A 22,783-nucleotide genomic window follows, 5' to 3' on the forward strand; every position below is an offset into this window, starting at 1 on the left:
TTTTTACCTATTGTTTTTTGAAGACATATCTTACTCTGTTGCCCAGGCCGAAGTGCAGTGGTGCCATCCCAGCTCACTGTAGCCTTGACATCCTGGGCTCAGGCAGTCCTCCCACCTCAGCCTCCTGAGTAGCTGAGGTGTGCGTCACCATCCTAGCTAATTTCATTTTATTTTATTTTTGTAGAGATGATATTTCACTATGTTGCCCAGGCTGGTCTTGAAACTCCTATACTCAAACAATCTTCTTGCCTCAGCCTCTCAAAGTGCTGGTATTACAGGTGTGAGCCACCACACCCAGTTAATTTGTTAAATTATTTTTTTTTTGAGATGGAGTCTTGCTCTGTCGCCCAGGCTGGAGTGCAGTGGCCAGATCTCAGCTCACTGCAAGCTCCGCCTCCCGGGTTCAGGCCATTCTCCTGCCTTAGCCTCCCGAGTAGCTGGGACTACAGGCACCCACCACCGTGCCCGGCTAATTTTTTTGTATTTTTTAGTAGAGACGGGGTTTCACCCTGTTAGCCAGATGGTCTCATCTCCTGACCTCGTGATCCGCCCATCTCGGCCTCCCAAAGTGCTGGGATTACAGGCTTGAGCCACCGCGCCCGGCCAATTTGTTAAATTATTAACAATGATAGCACTGAATGCTGGTGAGCATGTGGTGAGAAGAAAACTCGTTCTGCTGGTAGGAGGGTCAGTTGATTGCCCTTCAGAAAGGCAGTCTTAAGAGCCTTAGAACAATTCATGCTATGTCATAGGGAACCCAGAAATATACCTAAGTATGGGACAATTATATGAAACTGCCAGGATTCAACTGGCATTGACCTACAAATGGCAGTTCGGCAATTTCATAAAGTTCAAACTAAGATATGTAAATGATTGGTGTATGATAAAGGTGACGTAAATCATTGAGGAAAAGATGGATTGAAATGAATGGTTTGGGGACAACTGCCCAGCCAGTAAATAAAAGAGAATGGATCCCTACCTTATTTCTTAGACCAAGCTACATCTCAAATGAATAAAAGATATAAATGTATAGATTGAAACAGCAAACTATTAGGAGAAAGCATTGGTATTTTTTATTACCTTGATATCAAACCAAGATGTCGTAAAGGAAAATGAAGACTGTTTATGGCTGGTCACAGTGGCTCACACCTGTAATCCCAGCACTTTGGGAGGCCGAGGCAGGTGGATCACTTGAGGTCAGGAGCTGGAGATCAGCCTGGCCAACATGACGAAACCCCATCTCTACTAAAAGTACAAAAATTTGGCCGGGCGCGGTGGCTCAAGCCTGTAATCCCAGCACTTTGGGAGGCCGAGGCGGGCGGATCACAAGGTCAGGAGATCGAGACCACAGTGAAACCCCGTCTCTACTAAAAATACAAAAAATTAGCCGGGCGCGGTGGCGGGCGCCTGTAGTCCCAGCTACTCAGGAGGCTGAGGCAGGAGAATGGCGGGAACCCGGGAGGCGGAGCTTGCAGTGAGCCGAGATCGCGCCACTGCACTCCAGCCTGGGCAACAGCGTGAGACTCTGTCTCAAAAAAAAAAAAAAAAAAAAAAGTACAAAAATTTGCCGGGCATGGTGGTGGGCACCTGTGATCCCAGCTACTGAGGAGGCTGAGGCAGGAGAATTGCTTGAACCCGGTGGGCGGAGGTTGCAATGAGCCAAGATCACACCACTTCACTCCAGCCTGGGCAAAAGAAAGAAACTCCATCTCAAAAAGAAAAGACATTTAACTGTGTTTAAAAAACAAACAAAAAAAACATAAAGTAAAAATCAGGAAAAATGTTGGCAATATATATGACAAAGACCTTTTTTCCCTAATATTCAGAGTACATTCACTATTTACTAAAAAAATTACAAATAACTATAGAAAAGGGGACAAAGGATGCAATTATTAAATAATTAAGTCATAGAACAATATAAATGCATAGTAAATAAATGAAAAAATGTCCAACTTTGCTAATAAAGAAATGCTCATTAAAAGAAGATACCATTTTATGTTCATCAGTTTTGTAAAAATTATGAAGATGTATAATGGGCATTCTCATATCCTGTTGGTTAAGTGTATAAATTGGTATAGCCTTTCTGAAGGGCAACTGGGCATTATATTAAACCAGCAATTCTACTCCTAGGTAATTATCCTTAAGAAATTTTAAAATACAAATATATATATAATTTTTTTTTTTCTCCTCAGGACGAAGTCTCACTCTTATCCCCTAGGCTGGAGTGCAATGGTGCGATCTCAGCTCACTGCAACCTCCACCTCTTGGGTTCAAGCAATTCTCTTGCCTCAGCCTCCCAAGTAGCAGGGATTATAGGTGCCTGCCACCACGCCCGGCTAATTTTTGTATTTTTAGTAGAGACAGGTTTTCACCGTGTTGGTCAGGCTGGTCTCAAACTCCTGACCTCAGGTGATCCTCCCGCCTCGGCCTTCCAAAGTGCTGGGATTACAGGCATGAGCCACCGTGCCCAGCCAATATATTTATATATATTTTTAAGTGACCATTTCTAAGATTAGCCATCTGTTGAAAACCTAAAAATGTTCATGTACCTTAGCTTAAGCAACTCCCTTTCTGGGAATTTTCCTTAAGGAGGTGACTAGGTATGTGCATGTATCAGGATCTTTTGTGTTTATTTCAGCATGCTTATAATTAAGTGGGGAAAAAAAACCCAAATGATTGACTCAGTTTTGGGGTGTGTGTGTAAAGTAGAATAGGCCATGCGCAGTGGCTCACACCTATAAATCCCAGCACTTTGGGAGACTGAGCCAGGTTGATCACTTAAGCCCAGGAGTTTGAGACCAGCCTGGGCAACGTGCCGAAACCCCAGCTCATGAAAAGTGCAAAAATAAGCTGGGTGTGGTGGCGCATGCCTGTAGTCCCAGCTACTGGGAAGGCTGAGGTGGGAGGATCAATTGAGCCCAGGAGGTCAAGGCTGCAGTGAGCCATGATTATGCCATTGCATTCCAACTTGGGTGATAGAGCAAGACCTTGTCTCAATCAGTCAGTCAGTCAGTAGTCGAATATTACCTAGTCATTGCAAATGATGATATAGCTCTGTATTGATGAAGGATGTTCATAGAAAAGCAACATCATAAAGGTTTTATTGAAAATTCTCTATAAGAGTAAACTCCAGAATGTAAAGTGTGTTGGGGTGGTGATGTTATGGGTCATTTTTGTTTTATATTTAGTAATTTATTTTCTAATTTTTCTTCTAAGATCATTGATTATTTGTATGGTTTTTAAAACCTCACCTATATAACTGTTTTATTTAATGTTGAATTTTGAATTCAGTTCTCATTTTGTCATTATTTAGAAGATAAATCTTGTCGTTAAGGGAACAACTTCAAAATTTAGATTTGTTGTGTTTTTAGCTGTTGATAGATTGCTGCCATATTAAAAATACGATTTCCTTATTTATAGTGGGAAAGTAAAACTATCCTGCGCAATGAGCCTTTGGTTTTAGAGGGAGGCTATGAAAACTGGCTCCTTTGTTATCCCCAGTATACAACAAATGCTAAGGTCACTCCACCCCCACGACGCCAGAATGAAGAGGTGTCTATCTCATGTATGTATGTGAAAATTTTTGTTTAAAATTGCTTTGGTAAAATATACTTTAAAATTGTTTTCACAGTAACATTCTTGGTTGTGTGTGCATTTGTCCTATTAGAGAGCAGTTTGTTTTCAGGCATACAAATATAAGCCTGGAAGTTCACATTTTCTTTAAGACTGTTGTAATTGTTTTTTCACTTAGTTTACTTTTAATTATTACATTAACATGCATGAGAAATGTAAGTACTGTGTATGGGCTTTGCTATTCTAAAAAACATTTTTATTTTTGGAATTTTAGTGGATTTTACTTATCCCTCATTGGAAGAATCAGTTCCTTCTAAACCTGCTGCCCAGATACCACCTCCATCTATAGAAGTAGATGAAAATATAGAATTGATAAGTGATCAAAATGAGAGAATGGGACCACTGAATATATCAACTCCAGCTGAACCAGTTGCTGCTTCTAAATCTGATGTTTCACCCATAATTCAGCCAGTGCCTAGTATAAAGAATATTCCACAGGTATGTTCTTGATTTTAACTTTATTCTCGCTTTTGTTTTAATATTAAATATATAGTATAGTTGGGCACAGTGCCTCACGCCTGTAATCCCAGCACTTCGGGAGGCTAAGATGGGCGGATCACCTGAGGTCAGGAGTTTGAGACCAACCTGGCCGACATGGTGAAACCCCCTCTCTACTAATAATACAAAAATTAGCTGGGCATGGTGGTGGGTGCCTGTAATTCCAGCCATTTGGGAGGCTGAGGCATGAGAATTGTTTGAACCCAGGAAGCAGAGGTTGCAGTGAGTCAAGATTGCACCACTGCACCCCAGCCTGGGTGACAGCAAGACTCTGTCTCAAAAAAAAAAAAATACAGTATAGAAATGAAGTTTAATATATAACCTTTAACATCTTAGAAAAAAGTATCAATGAGAAGAATCTGTATGTTTTAATAAATTTTTTGTTTAAAAATTTTTCATCATAATTCAGTGTTATTGCCATGCCTGTATTAGAGTAGATAATTCAAGGGATTTCCAAAGCCAGTTGGCAATCCATTTGCTACAAACAATGCCAGTAAAAGATTGCATTACCACAGTGAATTAGAATAGCCCTTTTGGGACTTTTTGTATTATAATTTGACCCATAGTGTTTTCATAAATAGCTTGGCTTACATATGGTAGGTATGTGATGTCAGTATTTTGGTTTTAAAACAATAGTTTAGTTCCATTTCCTTAGAATTTGACATGCAAATAACGGGCATGTTTAACAATAATTATTTAAAAGTTTTTAAATAATCAAGACGTTACAAATAAAAAAATTTTAGTCTTTATTTCCTTCATTTGGCTTTATTTAAAGAAAGGCTAACTAATGTTCCCCCTCCATGCATTTCCCAATAACATTTTTAGCATTCATTTTTGATTTTTTCCCCAGATATATTTAAAACAGTATTTCACATTTAAAGTGGATGACATTTGATTTGTGGAGCAGGTATTGAATAGAAAATCTGGTAATTTTTTGTTATAAACTGAAGTGTTTCATTTCTTCTTTTTTTTTTTTTTTTTTTTTTTTTGAGACAGAGTCTCGCTTAGTCGCCCAGGCTGGAGTGCAATGGCGCGATCTCGGCTCACTGCAAGCTCCGCCTCCCGGGTTCACGCCATTCTCCTGCCTCAGCCTCCCGAGTAGCTGGGACTACAGGCGCCCGCCGCCTCGCCCGGCTAATTTTTTTTGCATTTTTAGTAGAGACGGGGTTTCACCATGTTAGCCAGGATGGTCTCGATCTCCTGACCTCGTGATCCGCCCGCCTCGGCCTCCCAAAGTGCTGGGATTACAGGTGTGAGCCACCGCGCCCGGCCCATTTCTTCATTTTTTTAAGGCATTTTAGTATTGCAGAATAAATTGCAGACTAAATAGATGTGATTAAACAACTTTTCTTAAAGGGTAAATTTAGGAAAGTCTGAAAAGAACTTATGTTATTGCATTTCCTTTCAACTTAATCTGTTTAAACCCTAATCCTTTTGTGTCCCAACATAACTTTATAAGATACGTATAATTTTTTAGACACATTTTGAAGATCTGTATAAAAAACAGCATGGGTGCTATGGGTCACGTCTGTAATCCCAACACTTCGGGAGGCAGAGGCGAGTGGGTCACCTGAGGTCAGGAGTTCCAGACCAGCCTGGTCAACATGGCGTGAAACCCCATCTCTTCTAAAAATACAAAAATTAGCCAGGCGTGGTGGTGCGTGCCTGCAGTCCCAGCTACTCAGGAGGCTGAGGCAGGACAATCACATGAACCCAGGAAGCAGAGGTTGTAGTGAGCCGATATCGGACCACTGCACTCTAGCCTGGGTGAGAATGAGACTCTGTCTCAAAAAAAAAATAAGACAGCATGAAAGTTTGTAAATACAAGAGATGGATTCTTCTGATGTTTAGAAGGAGAGATCTGTATAAAATCAGCCACGACATAAGGCAAAATATCATAATTGCTCTACAAGTCACTGGCGCACAGAGCAAGGAGAATATTCTAGCTGAGAAGATCAAGGACGTCTTCATGGAGGAGACAGTATTTTATCTGGGCTTTAAGAGTAGGATTTGAGGATGGACGAAACACGTAGACAATTGTATGACCAAAGGGATAGGGCATGCTCTGGGGCCATTGAACAGTTTTGGCATATGTGGGCGCTAGTCTTTGTTGGAGAGAGGAAATTATGATAGTAGGTAAGATTAGAAGGATGGACAAGAGTCATCAAGAGAGACTTGGATCAAATTTTAATTTTGTCCTGTAGGCACAAAGAACCACTAAAGAATTTTAAGCTTAAGAGTAACATGATCATAACTATACTTGTAAGATTAGGGAAAAATAGATCAAGCCACCAAAATGTAAATGGAAACAACATTTATTTTTGTTTCTGTTCCACCTCTTATTGTTAACCTCATCCCCATAGTGGTTCTTCCTACTTTATTCTCAAATACATGCAGAAAAAGAGACAAAGGATTTTTTTTTAAGAGGCAGAAAGAGAAGTGAACAGGAAAAAAATTATTTTTTGTACGCTAACTTCTTTGTTTTTGTTTTTTTTTTTAAAACAGTGTCTCATTCTCTCACCCAGGCTGGAGTGCAGTAGCACGATCACAGCTCACTGCAGCTGGACTTCCTGGGTTCAAGCAATCCTCCCACCTCAGCCTCCTGAGTAGCTGGGATTATAGACACATGCCACCACGCCCGGCTAATTTTTGTATTTGTTGTAAAGATGGGGTTTTGCCATGTTGGCCAGGATGGTCTCGAACTCCTGACCTCAAGTGATCTACCCAGCTCGGGCTCTCAAAGTGCTGGTATTACAGGCGTGAGTCACTGTGCCCAGCAACTTCTTTGTTTTCTAGTAGAAAAACATAAATTCGTTGTGTAAGAACACTATATAGATTGTTATTGGCAAATGTTCTTAAAAGTTTTTATTTTTGTTTCATTACACAGTATTCTCAAGAAATGATGATAGGGTCACTTCTCTAGTGTTAATATTCGTTAAATTGAGGTAATAAACGTTTAACTCATTAAATCAGGAACTTAGATAATTTATTACGCAACTTGAAGGAAACCAGTTAGTATTTTACCTCCTGTAAAAGTTGTTAGGGAAGATTGCATTTGTTCCCTCAGTAACATAGTTATTAACTGTGCCAGGCACAGTCTCTATCCTTTTAGAGCTTATATTCTAGGAGGGAAGAAAATTTTAAACAAGTAATTATAGTTACTTGATCAGAATTCCAATAGAGGGAGAAGAAAAAGGTATTATAAGAGCGTGTATCAGGGGACTTGGCTAGTTCTAGGGACAAGGGAAGTCTTTTCAGAGGGAGAGTGTAAGCCAAGACCTAATGTGGGCATTATCTAGATGAACAGCTGATAGACCTAAATTGGGAAGGAGCATGGCATCTTTGAATAATTTTTTTTTAAGGCAAGTATAGCCAGTATACACAACCATATGACTGGAGAGGTAGGCAGATGTAAGATCACACAGGGCCTTACAGGCTATGGTAAAGATTTTAGGTGTACTGAGGGCATAGTGGGTAGCAAATCAAATTTGTTTTAAAGTGAGTACTCTGGCTATAATGTGGAGAAACAGATTGGGGAGCGGGGACAAGAGAAGAGATGGGCAACTAGTTGAAAACTATAGGCCGGGCGCGGTGGCTCAAGCCTGTAATCCCAGCACTTTGGGAGGCCGAAACGGGTGGATCACGAGGTCAGGAGATCGAGACCATCCTGGCTAACAAGGTGAAACCCCGTCTCTACTAAAAAAATACAAAAAACTAGCCGGGCGAGGTGGTGGGCGCCTGTAGTCCCAGCTACTTGGGAGGCTAAGGCAGGAGAATGGCGTGAACCTGGGAGGCAGAGCTTGCAGTGAGCTGAGATCTGGCCACTGCACTCCAGCCTAGGCCACAGAGCGAGACTCCGTCTCAAAAAAAAAAAAAGAAAAAAACAAAAAACTATGCTGTAGTCCTGGTGAGAGAGGAGGTTGGCATGGTCTTGGCCTGTGGTAGAAGAGATGGAGGGACAGATATAGGAGGAAAATTATCAGCGTGTAGAAGGATATGGGAAGAACATATCATGGGACTCAGGTTTTTGATTTGTGCAACTATTGGGAGAGTGGTTACATCCATGAGATTAGGACCATGTTCGCGGGGGTGGGGGAATTCGTGAATCCATTTTGGCTATATGAGGTTTGAGATATATGCAGTGACACTCAAATGGAAATATTGGGTAGGCATTTGGATACCTGGAAGTGGAACTTAAGTCTAGGTATGCCCAGGTCTAGGTTTTATGTTTTTAAATAAAGACATTTTTAACTCTTTTGTATACAAAACACTCAGGAAGAATTGAAAGTTGATCAAGAGGATGTAAGTTCCAGTGATGTTTGGATATCTCCCATTCAAGTTCTGTTTTATGAGAAATCTTGACACTGAGTAATTAACAAGTAGATGGCCTGATAGATGTTGTCTCCACAAAGTGACACTTCTTTTTATCACAACTTGATCTCAAGAACTGAGGTTATTTCCTGATTTTTGACAAAAATGTTTTGCTCTTTGTTGCTCTAGATTGATCGTACTAAAAAACCAGCAGTCAAATTGCCTGAAGAGCATAGAACAAAATCTGAAAGTACAAACCATGAGCAACAATCTCCTCAGAATGGAAAAGTTATTCCTGATCGTTCCACCAAGCCAGTAGTTTTCTCTCCAACTCTCATGTTAACAGATGAAGAAAAGGCTCGTATTCATGCAGAAACTGCTCTTCTAATGGAGAAAAACAAACAAGAAAAAGAACTTCGGGAAAGGCAGCAAGAGGAACAGAAAGAGAAACTGAGGAGGGAAGAACAAGAACAAAAAACCAAAAAGAAACAAGAAGCTGAAGAAAATGAAATTACAGAGAAGCAACAAAAAGCAAAAGAAGAAATGGAGAAGAAAGAAAGTGAACAGGCCAAGAAAGAAGATAAAGAAACCTCAGCAAAGAGGGGCAAAGAAATAACAGGAGTAAAAAGACAAAGTAAAAGTGAACATGAAACTTCTGATGCCAAGAAATCTGTAGAAGACAGGGGGAAAAGGTGTCCAACCCCAGAAGTACAGAAAAAGTCAACAGGAGATGTGCCCCATACATCTGCGACAGGGGATTCGGGTTCAAGCAAGGTAAGCAGAAACAGTACATATTGCCAACAAAGTGAAAAGGGCAGGCATTTCAAATAGTCTTTTCAGGGGTGATAGAAAGTACTGATCTATCCACATTTGCTCACCTATTCTCCTTTGAGGCCAATGCCGTACATTTATGAAATGATTGGTTGGAAATGAAATTGCTTTTTGTATTTTACATCTATAAAATGCAATATATTTCTTTTCTTTTTTTTTTTTTTTTTTGAGACGGAGTCTCGCTCTGTCACCCAGGCTGGAGTACAGTGGCACAATCTCAGCTCACTGCAAGCTCCGCCTCCCGGGTTCACGCCATTTTCCTGCCTCAGCCTCCGGAGTAGCTGGGACTACAGGCGCATGCCAGCATGCCTGGCTAATTTTTCGTATTTTTAGTAGAGACGGGGTTTCACCATGTTAGCCAGGATGGTCTCGATCTCCTGACCTCGTGATCCACCTGCCTCGGCCTCCCAAAGTGCTGGGATTAGAGGCGTGAGCCACCATGCCCGGCGATATTTCAAATAATTGAGATAAATAGTTACATTCTTCATTTTTATGTTTGATATATGATCATGGAAAGACTAGAGTGAAATATAATCTCCTCAGTATGGGGGAACTAGATGCCAATATTTGTATGATAAAATTTATATCTGTTTAGAATATATCCAAAATCAGTGACATCTAAATGGCCCAACATTTATCTTTGCATATAATGATTTTTTGGTCACATCAGTGTCATTTTTTTTCTTGCTTTATCTATTCAAATAATATTGGCAAATAACCCAATTAATTTTGCCCTTGGCTACACACCCAAAATTGATAGCCGTAATTTTAGGGGACATTTTTTGTTATTCTTTTTCAGTCTCTAATAATGCCATGCTTTTCTTTTTCTCTTCATTATGTCATTAACAATGCCTTTTCCTTTTGAACACCAAGTATGTATTTATAATACCAAGAACAGTTACAATCCTTTTTACATATATGTAAATGGAAAAAACATTTTTAGCAGTGCGAAAATGACTTCTAATGGAAGGCAGGATACCATCTTTACAGAATGTTAACTTCTATACTTCTCAAACACCATTCAGGCATGTTACCAAAATTAATTCATAGTCAAGCCGCTCTTATCCAGGGAACACCTATCTGGTAACCTCTGCTATTAAAAAAGATAGCTTCCATGCAAAAACCTTCTAAACACCCCAAATTAGGGATATGAAGCCCATGTACTAAAACGCTCTAACTTTATTCACAGGAAGAGCAAAACATGTGAGCTCCAAGATACAATTTAAGTATTATTCATTGGGTAGCTAGTATATGCCAGGTATTTTCACTGCATTATCTTATTTACTCCTAATGATAATCCTATAAGGTATTTAATTTACAAGTGAAACTGAAGTTTAGAGGTTAAATATTTGCTTAAGATCATCACATAGACAGTGAGATTCCAAAGCCACTTCCTTTCCATCTTGCTATGCTAGAGGCATGCAGTCTTTAGAACTTAAATCATTCGTATTTGTGGAGTCATTTAGTATATAGATGCCAAATATTCCTACACATCTAAGATTGCATTCCTTGTGTGCTCCTTTTAAAAGTAGGAGAAATATGTAATTTATTCTAGAATAAATTTTGTTAAAATTATCACTAATTTTAAAGTTTTTAGTAGAGTTATTTTAAAATAAGATATAAAACTAAAATGAGTTTTTAAAAAGAATCTATGGGTTGGGCGTGTTGGCCCACGCCTATAATCCCAGCACTTTGGGAGGCCTAGACCAGTGGATCACAAGGTCAGGAGATCAAGATGATCCTGGCTAACACGGTAAAACCCTGTCTCTACTAAAAATACAAAAAATTAGCCAGGTGTGGTGGCGTGCGCTGTAGTCCCAGCTACTCGGGAGGCTGAGGCAGGAGAATCGCTTGAACCCATGAGGCAGAGGTTGCAGTGAGCTGAGATCGTGCCACTGCACTCCAACCTGGGTGACAGAGCGAGACTCGGCCTCAAAAAAAAAAAAAAAAAAAGAATGTATGGTGTTATAAGAAGATATGAATACAGATTTTTGCATTTTTGACTATTGGTCTGTATCTTAATTTCTCCATTCTCTTGAATACTTTAAATTTTTTGAAGCACAACTCCTTTCAAGGTAACCAAAATCATAATAATATTTAAGTAAAAGATAATGTTCAGCTGGGCGCAGTGGCTCACGCCTGTAATCCCAGCACTTTGGGAGGCCGAGGCAGGTGGATCACGAGGTCAGGAGATCAAGACCATCCTGGCTAACACGGTGAAACCCCGTCTCTACTAAAAATACAAAAAATTAGCCGGTTCTGGTGGCGGGTGCCTGTAGTCCCAGCTAGTCGGAAGGCTGAGGCAGGAGACTGGCGTGAACCCGGGAGGTGGAGCTTGCAGTGAGCCAAGATCATGCCACTGCACTCCAGCCTGGGCGACAAAGCGAGACTCCATCTCAAAAAAAAAAAAAAAAGATAATGTTCAAATTAGGTCTTGGGGAATATACATTAATGATCAGCATTTTATACTTGGCCATGTAATGTGAACCAGTGCTTCACAATCCACTTTGATTTTCATCTTTTTTTTTTTCACTGATTCATCAGAGTTCTTTAGTTTTTTAAGTATTTTGACTGTGACAGTAAAATATAATAAAATTTTCAGAGGCCTTGTTTTCTCCTTTTACATTTTCAGTCTCATAGATTCGGTTGTGTTAACTAGTAGCTTTATGTTGGAAGGAAAGTTAAAGTTTTCTTTCACTTCTGTAATTTTAATAATTTTACAGCCATTTAAGATTAAAGGACAACCAGAAAGTGGAATTCTAAGGACAGGAACTTTTAGAGAGGATACAGACGATACCGAAAGAAATAAAGTAAGTAGTTCATTGCAGGAAAACACTGGAAAAAAACCAAACGTGGATTGTAACTATGTGATTATCGTACCACACTGTCATCTTTTATCATGAGATCTACAGTGTAAGGGGATCGTTGCCATCTTTGGTAGCTGGTGTTTTGTTTTTACACGATCACTCCATTTATATGCTAAAGGAAATAGAGTTTGTCTTCCTGTTTAAAGTTTGACAGCATATTCTATTTATTTTATGAAAGTAAAAAATGTTTGCCCTTACCATATGATCCAGCAATTCTACTTCAGGGTATATACCCAAAAGAATTGCAAACAAGAAGTATTTGTACACCCATGTTCTTAGAGTATTATTCATAATAGCTGAAAAATGGAAGCAACCCAGATGTCCATCAGCAGGTGAATGCATAAACAAATGGGATATGTACATATAACGGAATATTATTCAGCCTTAAAAAGGAAGGAAATTCTGACACGCTACAGCATGGATGAATCTTGAGGTCATTTGCTAAGTGAAATAAGCCCAGTTGCAGGATAAATACTGAGTGATTCCATTTCTGTGAGGTTTGTAAAGTAGGCAAATTTATAGAGACAGAAAGTAGAATGGTGGTTGTCAGAGCCAGAGAAAGAGGAAATGGGGAGTTATTGTTCAGTAGGTACAGAGTTTCAGTTTTACAAGATGAAAAGAGTTCTAGAGATTGTTGGCACAGCAATATACTTAATGTCACTAACCAGTGCACCTTAAAATGGTTAAGATGGTAAATGTTATGTTATGTGTATTTCATCACAATTTTTAAAACACATAGGCTTTGTATAAGACATCTTTGCTGGGCACGGTGGCTCACACTCGTAATCTTAGCACTATGGGAGGCTGAGGCAGGCAGATCACAAGGTCAGGAGATTGAGACCATCTTGGCTAACAGGGTGAAACCCCATCTCTACTAAAAATACAAAAAAAAAAGTAACCAGGCTTGGTGGCGGGTGCCTGTAGTCCCAGCTACTTGGGAGGCTGAGGCAGGAGAATGGATGAACCAGGGAGGTGGAGCTTGCAGTGAGCCAAGATCGTGCCACTGCACTCCAGCCTGGGCGACAGAGCGAGACTCCATCTAAAAAAAAAAAAAAGAAGAAGACATCTTTGACTTTGTTTTTCCTTCAGATCTTGATATACAATTTGCATACCATAAAATTCACCCATTTTTAACATGCAGTTCAGTGATTTTTTTTTTTTTTTTTTTTTTTAGTAATTTAGTGTTGTGAAACCATTAATACAATCCAATTTTAGAAGATTGCCATCACACCAAAGAGACCCTATGCCCAATTTAGTCTACCCTAAAGCCCAGGCAACCCTGAGTCTACTCTCTGTCTCCATAGATCTGTCTTCTCTGGGATATATATACAGTCTTCCCTTGGTATCTGTAGATGACTGGTTCCATGACCTCCCTCTCATACCAAAATCTGAGGATGCTCGAGTCCCCTACATAAAGTGGTGTAGTGTGTGCATATCATCTATACACATCCTCCTATATACTTTAAATCATCTCTAGATTACATACCTAACACGGTGTAAATGCTATGAAAATAGATGTTATACTGTATTTTTTAGGGAATAATAAAAGCCTGCACATGTTCAGTACACCCAGAATTATTTTTTTCAAGTATTTTGAATCTGTGGATGGTTGAATTCACAGATGCAGAACCGATGAATACAGAGGACCGACTCCATATCCGATCTAAATCCGTGTGAATTTAACATGTTAAATTTTTGTTAAGTCATTCTGCTGTATTTTGCCATTAAAAAAATCTGAGACCAGCCTTGGCAACATAGCAAGACCCCTTTTCTCCACAGAAAGGGGAAAAAAAGGAGGGGGGTGAGGGTATGGTTGCTCATGCCTGTAATTCCAGCACTTTGAGGGGCTGAGGCAGGTGGATCGCTTGAGCCCCAGGAGTTCAAGACCAGCCTGGGCAACATGGCAAAACCCTGTCTCTAGAAAAAAATATAAAAAAGTAGCCAGGTTTGGTGGCGCCTGCCTGTAGTCCCAGCTAGTTGAGAGGCTGAGGTGGGAGGATCACCTGATCCTGGGGAGGTCAAGGATACAGTGAGCCGTGATCATGCTACTGCATTCCAACCAGGGCAACAAGGGTGAGAGCCTATCTCAAACAAAAGGGGGAAAAATGACATAAAATATATTAAGACTAGAATGACTGACTGAATTCACAATTTTCTTATTTTTGACTGCAATAGTTAAAGGGCCACAGCAACAACAAACATATTGATATACAAAAAAATGTTCATGAACTACAGAAGTCAAATAATTTATAGAATTTATTTGTTTAGATCTAAGATTAACTAAATATAACACATAACCCACTAAAAACATGTTATGTAAGAATGATACAATGGACTTTGGGGACTTGGGGGCAAGGGATAAAAGACTACAAATAGGGTACATTGTATACTTCTCAGGTGATGGGTACACTGAAATCTCACAGATCACCACTAAAGAGCTTACTAATGGCTGGGCACGGTGGCTCATGCCTGTAATCCCAACACTTTGGGAGGCCGAGGCGGGAGGATCATTTGAGGTCAGGAGTTTGAGACCAGCCTGGCCAATATGATGAAACCCTGTCTCAACAAAAAGTAGCCGAGTGTGGTGGCGGGCGCCTGTAGTCCCAGCTACTTGGGAGGCTAAGGCAGGAGAACTGCTTGAACCCAGGAGGCAGAGGTTGCAGTGAGCCAAGATGAGGCCATTGCACTCCAGCCTGGGTGACAGAGTGAGACTCCCTGTGGAAAAAAAATAAAAAAGAACTTACTAATGTAACCAAGTATCACCTGTACCCCAATAACCTATGAAAAAATAAAAAATAAAACAAAAAAAACACATTTTATTAAAATTCTTCTAAGAACCAAAAATAAAATTTCCTAAGATGTGTAAGCCTGACAAAGATTAAGAACTTAAGCCTTAGTCAAAATGAGTTAACAATAAGAGAAAATGAAGACACACACACACACACACACACACACACACACACACAGAGAGAGAGAGAGAGAGAGAGAGAGACACATACACACGCCTTCGCTTCTTCTGTTCCTTTTAAAGAGAAAGTAGGGATTAAATGACCAGAAGCACAAAGTGAAGACTAACAAACAGAAAGTGAAAATTGAGGTTCGCAGTTACTCCCACTGGTCCTGACATTTTAAGCAAGGCTTCACACCAGCTACAGCCCAGATCTTTGGCAACATTGAAAGGAAAGCAAAAGTTGTCTTTGTTGGCCACCCACCATCTTGCCCCATCTCTGCCCTTCAGGAAGCAAGGGTACTCAGTGTATCTTCTGGCTGTCTTAAATCTCATACTGTATAATCCACTCTACACTCATTCTGTGTAAAATGCCACAGACAACCAAGTATTGATTAAATAACATTTTAAAGTAATTCTCAGGTATTAAGAAGGCTCAGCCTTCTCAAGATTTACTCACTGCTAAAACTTACTGTATTTGCTGAGCAACCGCTATGTCTCTAGGACTGTGCTAAATGCTTGATGGCAGTGTTTTTGAAATCCATAAGGTCATAATCAGTATAAGCCTAGGTGTGGTGGCACACACCTGCAGACCCAGCTACTTGCGAGAGTGAGGTAAGAGAATCATTTATGCCAAGGGTTCCAGAACAGCCTTGGCAATGTAGTGAAACCCCATCTCTAAAAATTTTTTAAATAAATGATATTTGCAAACATTTTCTCCCAATATGTGGCTTATCTTTTCATTTTCTTGATGGAGTTTCTTGAAGCACAAAAGTTTTTGTGGAAGTCCATTCTGTCGTATTTTTCTCATGTGAATCGTACTCTTGGTATTGTATCAAAGGAACATTTTGTCTGACCCAAAGTCATAAAGTAATGAAGATTTTCTCCTGTTTTCTTCTTAAGGTTTTAGTTTTAGTCCTTAGATCTATGATCCATTTCAAGTTAATTTTTATATACAGTGTGGTAAGGATCTAAATCCATCTTTTTGTATGTGGATATTTAGTTGTGCTGTTTGCCTTCGTTTTGACAGAATTTTTTTCCAGCACACAGATTCTATTTATTACGTTTGTATTCAACAGAATTTGTCACAGGCAGTAGTATAGTAGCATGATCATAGCTCACCTAACCACCTGGGCTCAAGCTTTGACCGCTTGGGCTCAAGCGATCCTCCCACCTTGGCTTCCTGAGTAGCTAGGACCACAGGTGCATGCCACTAAGCCTGGCTTTTTTTTTTTTTTTTTTTTTTTTGGTGACGGAGTCTTGCTCTGCCACCCAGGCAGGAGTGTAGTGGCACACTCGGCTCATTGCAACCTCCGCCTCCCACGTTCAAGCAATTCTCCTGCCTCAGTCTCCTGAGTATCTGGAATTACAGGTACATACCACCATGCCTGGCTAATTTTTGTGTTGTTTTTTTTAGTAGAGATGGGGTTTCTACTCTCTTGTTGGCCAAGCTGGTCTCAAACTTCTGACCTCAGGTGATCCACCTGCCTCGGCCTCCCAAAGTGCTGGGATTACAGGCGTGAGCCACTGTGCCTGGCCAAACCTGGGTAATTTTTAAAAATTTTTTTGTAGGGATGGGTTCTCTCTATGTTGCCCAGGCTGATCTCAAAACTCCTGGGCTCAAGAGATCCTCCTGCCTTGGCCTCCCAAAGTGCTGGATTCCAGGTATGAGCCACCCTGTCTGGCCTAGAATGTATATATTTTAAGACATGAAGAATATAAAAATAGAAATGGGTGGTTCATCAAGTGTTTTTGTTTTCTATTAATAATTTTTTAAAGGAAGTGAAAGTATCATATTCAATTATATTGAGGTTGATGCCTCAATATATTGGTTTGTTTTTACTTATATAACATTTCATCAGTATTTTGTGGAATGAATGAATATAGAAGAAATGTTAGCAGAGCAAGATGACTTTAGGTAGATTTAGAATAAGCCATGATAATGAAATTTTGTAGCCTTTCTTGTGAATATTCATTTGCTAGGATGCTATATCATCTATTCTCTACTTACACCTCTTAGCATACAGAGAAAGGGCACACTCAGTCCTGAAGAATACATTAGGTTTATATTTTATGTAATCATTTACTGTGGAAAACTAAAAAAAAAATTTGACTAAACTACCTTGAAATGCAAAATTTAAAAAAAAAAAAGTAACCTTTCTTATTTGCTTGGATCTACTGTCTTCCTCCCCGTGAACTACCACAGAAGGCCATCTACCTCCACCTCGCCACCTGCTATCATTACAGGCTTAGACATACTCCTCTACACCTTGGTATAGTCATGTTTGGACTTTGAGAAAAATATAATTTTTTTTCATCTCTGAATCTGTCTTTTAAAATATGAAGGGCAGCCAAGGCAAGGTTTTTTGATTCTTTGGTACAAGTGGCTTAAGTTTTTATATGACAAAATTTAATTGAAAAAAACGATTTTTTTTTTTTTTTTTTTTAATTAGGCTCAACGAGAACCTTTGACAAGAGCACGAAGTGAAGAAATGGGAAGGATTGTACCAGGACTGCCTTCAGGCTGGGCCAAGGTAAAAGTCAGAATTAGCAATGAAGTAGCCACTGTGTTCCTAAAAAATGTTTTTAAAATTTGTTTGTTTTACATCTTCTGTAATGCAGAGGCAATTCCATTTCTCCATTATGAGATTTCTCAATACCCAACCTGAGATGCTGGCTACAATATATGAGCATTCTGGCATTTATCATTTAGAAATGGTGTATTACTTTAAAACCTTAATTTATTTTGAAGTTTATCACCATTTTATTCAAATTATTTTAATCCAGAAGTAAATTTAGCAGAATACTTTGGAGTAATTTGTTTATATAATGCTTATTTTTGTTTTTTGACCTGTTTCTTTTTTTTCTTTTCCATCTAAGTTTCTTGACCCAATCACTGGAACCTTTCGTTATTATCATTCACCCACCAACACTGTTCATATGTACCCACCGGAAATGGCTCCTTCATCTGCACCTCCTTCCACCCCTCCAACTCATAAAGCCAAGCCACAGATTCCTGCTGAGCGGGATAGGGAACCTTCCAAACTGAAGCGTTCCTACTCCTCCCCAGATATAACCCAGGCTATTCAGGAGGAAGAGAAGAGGAAGCCAACAGTAACTCCAACGGTTAATCGAGAAAACAAGTACGTTTATCTTAACTCCTAGAACTAAAATAATGTGCTGTATTTCAAAATTTCTACTCTGAATCTATCAGCATGTTAGTGTCAGGGAGTTGGAAATTTCTGTGGATGGCTATACCAGCCATTATTATTTACCACAGAATAAAACAAATGAATAGAGAAAATGTTGTTGGTTTTTCTCCCAAGTGCTCACTTAATATCATACCAGAGAGGATTATTTTAAGTGTTAATGTAGATATAAAATCATTGTTATGTTTTACAGCCTTATGCCAGAGTACCTTCACATTTTTCATAGACCTCCTGTGGTCCCTGAATCTCCCTTTGAGGACCATAATTTTCAGGATTATTGAGCTTGCCTTGTTGCAGCACTCAAGTTCCAAACTTTTTTTTCCCTTAGCCAGTAATGTGAGTGAAGTTTTCCTACAGTATTAAAATAACAAGCATTTTAGTATATCAGCCTCTAATCCTTATTCTGTTCCTTTTTCCTTCATTGTATTTTTGCTATTCTGTTTACAAATAGTGACCAGTAGGTTAAGTTTCCCAAAATAGTGTTTTATTTAGCTATACTTCTGGCTTCGTCCCTTTTGGAATCCTCTTAGCTTATGACTGATAGGGCTATGAGGAGATGATTTTAAAGTGTGTGTACCACTTCTAATCTTTACTTTCTTGGAGGAAGGGGGAAATAGGTGGAAGTATAAATAAATGGGTTTTTTTCCCCCATTTATTATACATTTGTATTTGCTAAGGAATTTTAATTAGGCTGTCTTTTAAGCCTCGTTAGTAACACATCCTAAGAAAGTTGAAATTTTTTCCTCCTGAGAACTTACCCTGCTAGGTATTCGAAGGAGCTTTTAAAAATTCTGTTAATCTTGTTACAGATTTTAGGGTTCATTATAATAACTAGTGAGATTTAATTTCTTCTTGAATCATCGTTCTTAGTAAAGTGTGTTAATTTGATAGTGTTTTAAGGACTATCATTTGCTGTTCATGTATTTATGTATATTGAACAGAAAAAACACATGAGTACATGCACCTGAGTGCATGTAAAGAAGAGCTGATTGAAATATAGTTTAATCTGTCCTCAGTATACTTTTAGGGGTGGAAGAACATTAAGGATTGATTAAAAAAGAAAAAAGACCTATCAGTTAAGATTTTCCTTATGCTTCAGCAGTTCTAGTAGTTCCACATATAAATAAAAAACACCATATTACAGAAGTCTAGAGGGCATTCTCTGCCCCAGCACTGTCCAGCAGATCTTTCCGTGGTGATAGAAATATTCTGTGTCTGTACTGTCCACTATGGTTTGTGGCTACTTTGAAACGTGATTAGTGCAACTAAGGAATTTTTTTTTTTTTTTTTTTTTTTTTGAGACGGAATCTCACCCTGTCACCCAGGCTCAAGTAAGTGGCTTGATCTCAGTTCACTGCAACCTCTGCCTCCTGAAGCGATTCTCCTGCCTCAGCCTTCTGAGTAGCTGGGACTACAGGCATCCACCACCATGCCCAGCTACTTCTTGTATTTTTAGTAGAGGTAGGGTTTCACCATGTTGGCCAGGCTGGTCTCCAACTCCTGACCTCAGGTGATCTGCCCTCCTCGGCCTCCCAAAAGTGGTGGGATTATAGACGTGAGCCGTCACGCCCAGCTGGAACTGTATTTTTTGACTAGCCATCCGTGGATAGTCAACACTCTAAAATTTAAGTAATAGTACCCAAATAACCTCTGCTTCCCTTGATATCTACTCCACGGTATTTATTTATTTATTTTTTGAGACAGAGTTTCACTCTTGTTGCCCAGGCTGGAGTGCGATGGCACATCTCCAGCTCACTGCAAGCTCCGCCTCCCAGGTTCAAGCCATTCTCCTGCCTCAGGCTCCCGAGTAGCTGGGATTACAGGCATGTGCCACAACACCCGGCTAATTGTGTATTTTTAGCAGAGATGGGGTTTCTCCATGTTGGTCAGGGTGGTCTCGAACTCCCAACCTCAGGTGATCTGCTCACCTCGGCCTCCCAAAGTGCTGGGATTACAAGCGTGAGCCACCGCACCTGGCCACGTTTTTTTGTTGTTGTTTTTTAATTTTTCCTTGTTTGGCATTCTGGGTGAGTTCAAACATTTGATAATGCCAAACTTCCAAGGATCATTTAAAGGAGTTGAAAAGAGCCTTCTCTACTAGAGCTCCTAGTTCATGAGAAGCGAGATAATCTATCTCATGGTGTCTCTAAGAACCATGATCCACATTCAGAGGTTAAAGGATGTGTTTCATGGAGAGACCTTAGTCATATGACTAATGTTAACCTAAATATGAAATGTCTTGGAAGGCCCAGCATCTTATGAGTTAACATATCAACTGTTTACAAAATGCCTGTGGTACAGGTGCTACAGTTGGCCGCCATTTATAGTATAGAACCCCAATTTCATATACTCAGCATTTTAAGACATCTTGTATCCTTTTTTTCTTCCTCAGGCCAACATGTTATCCTAAAGCTGAGATCTCAAGGCTTTCTGCTTCTCAGATTCGGAACCTCAATCCTGTTTTTGGAGGTTCTGGACCAGCTCTTACTGGACTTCGTAACTTAGGAAATACTTGTTATATGAACTCAATATTGCAGTGCCTATGTAATGCTCCACATTTGGCTGATTATTTCAACCGAAACTGTTATCAGGATGATATTAACAGGTAAATAAATGTCATACTTTTTGCATTGTAATCCTAAATAATGATGCTTTATAATGCTAAAAGGATGATCTAACTATATTTACTGTCTTAGTCCATTAGTTTTCTGCTGCTATAACAAAATACCTGAGACTAGGTAATTTGTAAAGTATGGAAATTTATTTTCTCTTAGTTCTTGACTGGGAAGGCCATCATCTAGGTGCCGGTATCTGGTGAGCTTTTTTGCTGCATCCTCACATGGTAGAAGGTGGAAGGGCAAGAGGACAACCTCCTCCTGTCAAGCCCCTTAATAACGGCACCTAATCCTATTCTCCAGGGAGGGGAGCCCTCATGGCCTTAGCACCTCTGTAAAGGCCCCATCTCTTCATCCTGTCACATGGGCAACACCTGAATTTTGGGACCTTTGAAGTGAATCTGGTGGTAAACCTGTGAATAAGCAAGCATTTTGGTGTAGGGCTACAGTATGTGAATAATTTCATGTTGACATCAAGAATCCACTGTACCTTGCTGAACTTTTAAACTTCCTATTGTCTTTTGTAACTTTTATTTGCACAGGTCAAATTTGTTGGGGCATAAAGGTGAAGTGGCAGAAGAATTTGGTATAATCATGAAAGCCCTGTGGACAGGACAGTATAGATATATCAGTCCAAAAGACTTTAAAATCACCATTGGGAAGATCAATGACCAGTTTGCAGGATACAGTCAGCAAGATTCACAAGAATTGCTTCTGTTCCTAATGGATGGTCTCCATGAAGATCTAAATAAAGTAAGAAATTTGATTTTTCTAAGTTGCAGAGACTCTTTAGGGTTGCTCAGTAGCACTGTATTTTTATTATTTTCATAGCAATTTAAAATTCTAGTTGGTGATAGCCCAGCGCTTGTTCATTCAAACAGTGGCTGTGGGAGAGAATTATGAAACACTGGTAAGTGCAGTGTTTGAAGCATGTACAGCTGGCATTTACTAGTTAGCAAGCAGTATTGCTGAGAAATTTGCAAATGTTACAATAGTTATTGGAGTTTGTGACCCACATGTATGTGAAAGTAAAATCATAAATGATCTTATAAAAGATGAGTTTCAGCATTTTTACTGTATATTTATATAATTTCACATATATAATATGTATATGTTATTGTACATATCCTTACTCTTTTCTTTTTCCTAGTCCCTTGCTGAAAGTGGCACATGCCTTTATTCTTTTTTTTTTTTTTTTTTTTTTTTTGAGATGGAGTCTGGCTCTGTCGCCCGGGCTGGAGTGCAGTGGCCGGATCTCAGCTCACTGCAAGCTCCGCCTCCCGGGTTCCCACCATTCTCCTGCCTCAGCCTCCCGAGTAGCTGGGACCACAGGCGCCCGCCACCTCGCCCGGCTAGTTTTTTGTATTTTTAGTAGAGATGGGGTTTCACCGTATTAGCCAGGATGGTCTCGATCTCCTGACCTCGTGATCCGCCCGTCTCGGCCTCCCAAAGTGCTGGGATTACAGGCTTGAGCCACCGCGCCCGGCCTGCCTTTATTCTTATACATCCTTCTAAAATAAGAATTACTCGACTGGGCACAGTGGCTTATGCCTGTAATCCCAGCACTTTGGGAGGCCAAGGCTGGTGGATCACCTGAGGTCAGGAGTTTGAGACCAGCCTGGCCAACATGGCAAAACTTCATCTCTACTAAAAATACAAAAATTGGCTGGGCGTGGTGGCATGTGCCTGTATTCTACTCAGGAGGCTGAAGCAGGAGAATTGCTTGAACCTGGGAGGCGGAAGTTGCAGTAAGCCGAGATTGCAGTGACCACTGCACTCCAGCCTGGGTGACAGAGTGAGACTCTTTCTCAAAAAAAAGAATCCATGTAACCAAATGACTCATGTTACTAGTTACAAAGGCATGTATGTATA

At 39.8% G+C, this 22,783-nt stretch overlaps 1 protein-coding gene across 16 annotated transcripts in view; it reads left to right on the forward strand.

The window, feature by feature from the left end:
• USP8 (ubiquitin specific peptidase 8) overlaps window positions 1-22,783 on the forward strand; it is a 78,351-nt gene that overhangs the window by 51,008 nt on the left and 4,560 nt on the right. For 11 of the 16 annotated variants that reach the window (XM_028850510.2, XM_015142210.3, XM_077938538.1 and 8 more), the window contains 8 exon segments: window positions 3,421-3,565; window positions 3,848-4,071; window positions 8,632-9,216; window positions 11,997-12,083; window positions 17,541-17,621; window positions 17,968-18,230; window positions 20,689-20,901; window positions 21,454-21,664. In XM_028850510.2, coding sequence (XP_028706343.2) covers window positions 3,421-3,565; window positions 3,848-4,071; window positions 8,632-9,216; window positions 11,997-12,083; window positions 17,541-17,621; window positions 17,968-18,230; window positions 20,689-20,901; window positions 21,454-21,664 — 1,809 coding nt within the window. 16 annotated transcript variants of the gene reach the window in all.

The sequence above is a fragment of the Macaca mulatta genome, chromosome 7 (genome assembly GCF_049350105.2).
Source record: "Macaca mulatta isolate MMU2019108-1 chromosome 7, T2T-MMU8v2.0, whole genome shotgun sequence".
Taxonomy (NCBI): domain Eukaryota; kingdom Metazoa; phylum Chordata; class Mammalia; order Primates; family Cercopithecidae; genus Macaca; species Macaca mulatta.